General features: G+C 38.4%; 1 protein-coding gene across 1 annotated transcript; it reads left to right on the plus strand.

The window, feature by feature from the left end:
* Positions 1–4,528: 4,528 nt before the first annotated feature.
* On the plus strand, positions 4,529–8,677 carry LOC126843529 (uncharacterized). Its single transcript, XM_050581113.1, has 3 exons — positions 4,529–4,875; positions 7,543–7,708; positions 7,991–8,677. Exons 1-3 carry the CDS (start codon positions 4,575–4,577, stop codon positions 8,532–8,534), a joined length of 1,011 nt encoding a protein of 336 aa, XP_050437070.1. The 5' UTR covers positions 4,529–4,574; the 3' UTR covers positions 8,535–8,677.

An 8,677-nucleotide genomic window follows, 5' to 3' on the forward strand; every position in this document is an offset into this window, starting at 1 on the left:
TGTAGTTAATTTTCGGTTGTTTTCAAAGTAATTGACATTTTAAATAAGATATGCTACAATTGATTGGTAAATTGTTCTTGTAATACAATTATTTTTAACTTATTAGTTCACTTTTTTTCTTTATCTATTTTTGTGTTTCTATGTTCAGATTATCATCGAAGCGTTGATTTAAAAGTGACTTTATTACTTTTGGCTATAATAATTCCTTTAGACTTGTGTCCTTATCTAAACCCTTAATATGCTCTGTCTCCACTGAAATGTTTTATTTTTATTTTAGAACACATTTTCACTTATTTTTTATGCAGTCATAATATCTTAGGTACAAAGAATGCATTATAATTTATAAATAACATAATTGCTCCCATGTCAGGTAGTCAAAAGTTTTCATCCAGAGATGCCTCCCAATGTTGTCCTAATTTCCTCTCAACGGCCCATATTAAGCCAGATAAACAATACAAGGTATAATAAATATAACTTTTTTTTTTATAGATTTACATACACACTTATACGACCGAATCGTACTTTATTTTAGAATAATTAATCATAATGGGTTTTTTGCAAAGATAACCAATACTAAATGTGACCGTTACACTAGTTATTATACTATTAGTTTGAATTGTGTATACTGTGTTGAAATAAACCATCAATTGGGTATTACCGTACGATTATACTCGTTATATGTCAATATTTTAATACTAAAATAAAATTATTTTCAAATTTGTATTTCAATTATTATGAAAATCGCCATCAGGTGGTGGTCGCGACGCCTATTTGCTACACTATTTGTCCGATAGGTCGCGCATCTGTTACGGCATAAGCCTAGTTTTTATGAAAATTAATATACAATTTCAATGGAAAACTGTCGTTCATAAAATGTTATTACGTAAACAATACTATCTTTTGTTTGTTTTTTTAAATTGCTTAAGGACAGCCTACAGGGTTAAGTCGTCAATGAAATTGGGTAGGTATTGCCAATATTATTTTATATGCGAGTTGCCTATAAAACATCAATTGTACAAAACGATTTACTGATCTGATGTACTTACCATTTTTGAGATTTTTCTGTGTATTCCATATAAAAACTGTAAAAATAAACAACAAAAAACACATTAATACAATATTGTGTTAGGTAGTAAACATAATAATATACAAAAGTATGAACACAAAAGAGAGCATAAATAGCACATAAAAAATTCGCCTGTTACATGTTAATCCTTTCAAACCGGAAGTCCATTACGTGCAGTCATTGATGACAATATAAATTGTAGTAAATAAACAAAAAATATATTTATCTACCATTATTTATTGACCTATCAATTTATATCAGTTCAAAATTAAAAATTGCAATCAAAATCAAAACATTCGGCTTTTGTTGATAAATCATTTTAAAATTTAAAAAAGATAAATATTTAATAAGTTACACACGATTGTGTAATTGTTGGCAATCATTAACTAACTATACCTACGACTAATTACAACAGGTTGTGGTATTTGATTACAAATTACAACCATCCAATGTAATAATTACATTAATTTAAGTACTTCAAATGCGGTTCATTCCCACTGGAAATTTAATTAAAACAATAATAAACCGGTATATTTTCAAACAACTTAAAAACTACTCTCTTCTAAAAAGCCACAACAATTTTTCTTTTTTAAATACAAATACCTTTTCCGCTCCACTTGTACAGCTTTTTTAAATTTTACAACGCATTAACATTGCATTAAGACATTTTTCGGTTGAATTTCCAAACGCCCTCCCCCCAACAATTTTTACTTCAGTTACCTTAGTAACCTAGACCTATACTATTTGTACAAAAAAGTAACTAAAATAAACCGGTAACTTAACCGGAACAAGTAACCGAAATGAAATAACTTGCCCACCACTGCAATTCTTCCCATTGAACAATAATCGTGCGGATATAAAAAGGTTTGTAGTTAATGTTTAACGTCACCAGAATGATTTTTTTGTTGGTTAGGACCAACAATAATTAATTATTCTACTCCCCACTGTTATTTTTTTTTTGTGTAATATTTACCTATCATCTACGACAAGAGTTAACTCAGAAAAAAAACAATAATAATGACAACCGAAATGGGAGCTATAAACCTTGAGTTTTTTTTTTTATTATCTAATTAACCCTGTGGTCATGTGATACTGGTCATATTATACGATGGTGATTATTGTTTTTGACTAGTCTAGGCCGACTTAAACAAGGTTATGGTCTGGAGGGTTGTGTTTACAACAAATGGAGCTGCAAGTAACAGTATTTATTACCGGTCTAACGAAATTTAACTAAAGATATTTTCGAGAAATTGCCTATACCTAACTTCTTATGCAACTGTTGGTATTTAAAGGTCCTCACAATCGAAAACATCCATGTCCCTTCTAGTTTTACTCAAAATACACACTGTTCCTTTTTCCATCCCCGCAAAGTCTTCCTTCAATTCGGAGGACGTGATACACTATTCATTAAATAAGTGCACTTCCCTATGAATTTTAGCTAAAACCATTATATTACACTACTTAATATAGCCACGACGATTCTTTATTGGTAACTAATTATTTTACCAAACCATCTCGGCAACATTTTTAATCATTATTCCAACCTAAACCAGGTCTATGATGGTTTTAGAGCAAAAACAATGACATTTTAGAGCCAATGACCTTACCCATTATTTAATGTATTCATTAAATTAATTTCATTATTCGATCGACAACATATTTAATGTTGATAATAGGCATTTTTAGCTTGGATGCTTAGCTGAGAAGGTATTGTTTTTACAATGATGTATTTTCATTTTTTTTTTTGTGTCTACCCACGATATCTTCTAAGCCACTGAACCGATTTCTTCGTTCCAAATTTATAGAAAATATTCTTTAAACATAGCACAACCGATAAATATTTAAACAAAAAAAAAAATACCTATAAAACCTTTCCCCTCGAAGAGATAGACATATTTTCTTTATTCCACTTTTTCAAGCAAAGTTATTGGGATTTAGGTCTGAAAATTAGACTGAATGTAGATCTAAAATGGCATTATAACATATACAATTTTTTTTTATTAAGGAAAACCCTCAAAAAAGGGGAAAATTACACTTTGACTGTAGTCAATTTCCAGGTTGCTATGTGTGAGTGAATCAACAGTGAACAAGTAAAGCAAATATTTTCATTTTATTGTTAATTACTATAAATGGGTAACTATGGCAATACATTTTTATAGATAGACGATCAACCATAATCGTGTCCACCTTAATACAAAATTTTAAACAATAATTATTGTCATTAGTTACAATGCTTTTATCTCGATAATTATATTTTTATCTGTGAGCACTGTATCTCTTTAATTACTGACTTACTACTACTACTACTACTACTACTCCACTTGTGTATAATATTTACTGGTTTATACTGTGCTTGGTTTGGACTGGCTCGTTTGAACCTACTCTCCACAGATTCGCATGGAAGCGTTAATTTAAAAGTGATTTTAATACTCAGTTAGAATAGTTCCTGTACACCTTTAACCTCTCCCCGTGCCCCTACCTCACTGTACTGGCTTTTTACAGTAGTAACTTTTTCTAGGATATATTTTAAAGAAAGAAAACATAATATATCAATGTTTCCAAAATGTTCTCTTCCGTTATCATTTGGAAGTGAATTTGCTCTAAGACCATCATATTGTGGTCCCAAGAAAAACGCATACCGAGCACGGAGAAGTAAGAAGTAAATACTTCTATAAAGTTGTGTGTACTTTAAGTTTTAGATTTAATTCTTATAAACTTTAGTCGCTGGCATGTTTTCGCAGCAGCTTTGATCGTAGCAACGTTTTACAAGGGACCATTATGTAAAGGGCGCCACCGGTGCGAACAGACCCACCGGCGTTGGGAGCGCTTACACTATTTACAGTGTAATCACCCAACGGACGAGGTTTCGAAATTCTGAGCGTCGTCGAGCGTCCGCCGGGCCTGTTGCTTTTCCGACGGTTGCTCGGAACATCGCGCATCGGATGCCGGGGTGTTGGGGGGAAACAAAAAAAAAACCAGCCGACATCAACAACAACAACATCAACTACTACTACAGCGGCGGCACGAAATGTGCGCTCGTGTGTGGGCCGGGACGGCCGGGCGAGGGTCGGGCGAACTGGTTGGCAACCGCGGACAACGGCGGACGGGGCGAGGGGAACGGCGGGCGCGATATTATTATTATTATTATACATGTATACAATACGCGACGGCCGCAGCCGCCGCCGCCGCTGCTGTTGTTGCCGTTGTGTACGACGCGTTTAGTGTCCAAGGGCAAGCGTCTCGTCTGATGCTCGGCCGCGCGGCTGCCTGGTGCGCGCACGCACGCACGCACCACAACGGCAGCGACGGCGGCGGCACGCACGCACCGCACAACATGGCGGCCGACCGACCGAAACGCCGCCGCCGCCGACACCTCCCCACCCCGCGCACCACCGCCAACCCGGTTGCGGGCAGCTGCCGCCGAACCGAACGCTACGTGACGCCGCGACGCGGCAGCCCTTCGTCTCGGCCGGCCCGGCCTCCGGAGTCCGGACACCAGTTGTCATCCATGCCGTCGCCAGCGAGCACGCCGAGCGCGCACCGTCGACGACAACAGCAGCATCAGCAGCGCGTGACGACCACACCGCCGGACACCACAACCAGCGGTACAGCCGACAACACCTCAGCAGCCAACGCAGCCGCATTGGCCGCAGCCATGGCCATCGCCAACGAAACCAACATCGATCTGATCATGATCAACAAGATCCGCCAGCATCAGGTGTTGTACGACACGGACGAGAACCAGTACAAGTACATCGACAAGAGGGACAAAGCGTGGAAGGAAGTGGCCGACGAACTCGGCATGCCGGGTAAGAACAACGGTACAATATTATAAACTTAGCCACGCGCCGCTAATTACTTGTAAATTGTATTAATCGAACAATAGATACCGCGCTAAAGACGATCGCATACCTATAATATAATATTTGCGAGCGCCGGAAATTCATATTATTATTATTTTTCAAATGCCGGTATCGTCACTTTGTCGGGCATAGGTAACGTACACGTTGTATGGACGTTGAAAAACATTGTTGCCGGGGTCGGTATCCGTGTCGGTGGGTGAGGGAGTGGAGGAACACATGTTGCAGGGGTTGTTTTGCTATAGACCGTGTGCCGTGGTCGTGCCCCCTCCACACCACTCTGGCCGCCGGCACCGTCGACGCAAGCATATAATATGTACTATATAATAATGGTGACGGCGCGGCAAAACGCGGACGGGATTTTTCGTGCGCGCTCCTTTGTTCGGATCGCGCGCCGTGACGGTGTAGGCGCCGCGAGGTGGGGAGTAGACTGCGGCGGCAACGAAGGGGAAAAAAATACCACGAACGAAACCGGATGGGCCGACCGGCGGTTTGATGACCGACGCCGCGCCGCCGCCGCAGCCGAGACGCACGTATTTAACGCCCGCACGACGACGACGGGGCCGTCGGGTGCACGGTTCGTCCGCACCAGTGTCGCCAATCTCACCGCTTGACCGTGCCATTATTGTCACCGGGTGCCGGGTGCCGCCTGCGCCCAAAAAAAGAGGGGCCCCCCTGGGGGGGGGGGGCGAGACGGGTTTACAGCTTTTTCAAAACCAAAATAACATCATACTTAAATTTTAAAAAAGCGTAAGACATACATATGCAACAATCGTTTGACCCGGCTTAAGTGTTCCATTAGAGAACCAGCATCAAGTCGTGCATATCCGTTTGCCTCCTTTGTCAGTGGGGGCGCTAGGCTTGGCCAAGTGCCCCACTCGAATTGGACCTAACCAGCCAAGTCGAGTTTAAGTAAAGTGCTGAGGAGGTTTAAGTATTCAGGATCAGTTATGCAAGAGATGTGGGGTAAAAAGTTTGGAATGATATGTGGCTAAGTAGAGAAAAATGCGGCTGGAAAATAGGCAAAAAGGGTAGTGGTGACAGAATAGTGTCATGGAACTAATGAACTATGGGTGGATAAGTGGATGAATGATATAAAAAGATAATGGTAAACGTATAAATAAAGATAATATAGGGATTTGTGGAGAGAGAAGATTTGGCTGGTCGACTCCGTTTGCATGGGATAGGATGCATTTTGTGTTCAGTTAAATGAAAAATTAACATAATAAAAAGGGTTTTTACTTAAAGCGATGGGTGTAGGCCGATATGTCTAAGAATAAAATCCCTAGAAAGCAGGCACACTCGGTGACTTGAACGACTCTCTCGGTTAGCCCTGACGGGAGACTTGAATACATGTTAAGAGGGCGCTGGCCATTTTATTATCTGTTTACAAAAATGGGTTAGAACAATGTGATTTCTTCTCTTATAATCGCAAACTTTCTTCCGAGTATGATAATTCTTAAAAACTAAAGAAAGTCGTGGACCCAAAGGGAGACGGAAAGGTTAGAAAAAATGGTTAACCACTCCCGGTTGTTTTTTTGAAAACCCATTTTAAGCAAGTGTAATGTTCTAATTAATATTGTCCAATAGAAAACAAATTTCGTTAATCATTTTTTTTTCTTTAAATTAAAAAAGGAAAATTACCTTAACCAAAATACAACTTGGTAAAATTTTAAAATTGATAAACACTTTAGAACTATTAAAATAAAAATGATGAAAAAAAAATGCTTTGAGAAAAATTACATAATACACTTAATTGTGTTGTGGTTTTCAAAAATGCATTCAAATTTTGGCTACCTAAATTAAAATATTAAACTAAAAAAAAAAAAACCCAAAAAACTCGAAATTATATTTTTTTATAATACCCAAAACGGCTTTTGATCTTAAACCTCAAAACAAGAATATATCAATTTTAGAGCCTCGAGTTTGTTAAACAAATAATCATAAAATCTGTCAGTAATTATATATGTTTATGGTTTTTTAATTATTGCCAAGGCTTCAACAATGGAGTCATTAGCCTGAACTACGGTTATTTCATTGTTCAAACACAATGTGAGAATTGTAAACAAATATGATCGATAGGGCAAAACGTGTAAATATTATTAGTGTTTGCTTTTTTAGGGTGTCGAATTATGAAGTATTATTATGTAGTATTATGAAGTTGTTTTTTTTTTTTAACTTTAACGCCTGATTTTGGGACAAAATTCTGATTGAAATTAAAAAAAACTCGTACATCAATATTTAACTTAAAATATATTATTAATTACAATCAAACATTTTCATGACTGGTGTAAATCTATATATTGATGTTCAATATTTGTGTTGTCAGACAAATACATTGTATACACAATGTCGAGATTCAACACATGACTGCAACTGATGATTGTGGTCTAATAACATCCAGACGGTTGTTAAATATATTTAAATGAGTATAAATAATTAGGGTAATCGTTCAGTCATATTCATAATTATTTATTTATTTTTTGTTAATTGCACAAAAGTTAGCGCATTTTGTTATTTTTTTTTTTTAAACAACATTTCTCAGCAGAGTTATTAATTTCTGAATTGCTGTATAAATGACCGGTTGATTTATTGTGTTTTTTTTTTTTTTAACAGTCAATGACGTGAAGCTTCGATGGAAACGTTTGCGCGACAATTTCCGAGTGTCCATCAAACGGACCAAAGGACTGAATCTCAAACCGGGTCTGCCGTTTGTCGAGGGCAAACCGTGGAAATATCAAAAAGAAATGGAATTTCTACTGCCCTTCATGCAAATCGGAGGGTGAGTTTATTGATGTAACACTTTAAGCACATGGGACTTGAGCGGTTGTCTTGAAAAAAAATAGTGAGGCCCGAGGTAGGGAGTAAAACATAAACTACCGATTGTTTATTACGGTAGTTAATCGACAACCGTCGATGTTAGCGTTAACGATAACCGATAACGTAGTTTTGTAGAAAAACTTACTTAATCTTTTACTAAACTCAAGACATTTTTTATTATTATTGTTTTTTTTAATCTAATTATTTGCAAAAGTACTAATCCGGGTATGTTGCGTGTCGACAGGTATTCATTGAAAAAAATGCTGAACCTGGAAAACCCTCAAGACTACCAGGGAAACTACGACGATTGCAAGACGGAGGGATCGTTCAGCCCGTACAACAACATGTCATACGAATACGACGAGATGCCCGAACCGCGGGTCGAAGTCAAAGAGATGCCGGGCAATTATTCCAACGACGAAGCCGGCGTGGACGACGAACTGCTCTACCCGGACGTGGAGATCCTGAGCAACGGCAAACACGAGCCGCTGCACAGAGTGGCCAAACGGGTGAAACGGTCGGCCGAAGCAGCCGCAGCCGCGGCGGCCAAGGAAGCCGATTCGTCTGCCCAACACAAGCTCAACCAACACCACATGAACCACTATTACCATATCCAGCATCAGCAACAGAGTCACACCAAAATACACCCAGTCGACCTGTTCTTCTACAGTATGGCCGAGACGACCAAAGCTCTACCTCAAGCGTTCCAGGCCGAGATCAAACGCAGGGTACTGGAAATCGTCATCAAGGCCGAAGAGGAAATGAACCAAAACGTTAATTACGATTGATGGACAGTCGTCTTTTAAAAGTGTTTCGACAAACACTCCTACCACCCAATCGTTCTCAATTTTGTATCAAAATCTTATTGCTGTGTTCAAACGATTATGTTAGGTATTTTATTTAATACAAATAGATAGATAAGTTTTCTTTA

Source organism: Adelges cooleyi, unplaced genomic scaffold (genome assembly GCF_023614345.1).
Source record: "Adelges cooleyi isolate 19-005CV unplaced genomic scaffold, UGA_ACOO_1.1 ACOO_flye_CR_arks_rails_tigmint_CR_PRNA_574, whole genome shotgun sequence".
Classification (NCBI taxonomy): Eukaryota; Metazoa; Arthropoda; class Insecta; order Hemiptera; family Adelgidae; genus Adelges; species Adelges cooleyi.

What these genes read in the sequence shown, in the direction of transcription:
- LOC126843529 (XM_050581113.1), top strand. Translation starts at nt 4,575, where the DNA reads ATGCCGTCGCCAGCGAGCACGCCGAGCGCGCACCGTCGACGACAACAG. An exon ending in CGACGAACTCGGCATGCCGG is followed by an intron (nt 4,876 to 7,542) that starts GTAAGAACAACG and finishes TTTTTTTAACAG; the next exon opens with TCAATGACGTGAAGCTTCGA. An exon ending in CCCTTCATGCAAATCGGAGG is followed by an intron (nt 7,709 to 7,990) that starts GTGAGTTTATTG and finishes GCGTGTCGACAG; the next exon opens with GTATTCATTGAAAAAAATGC.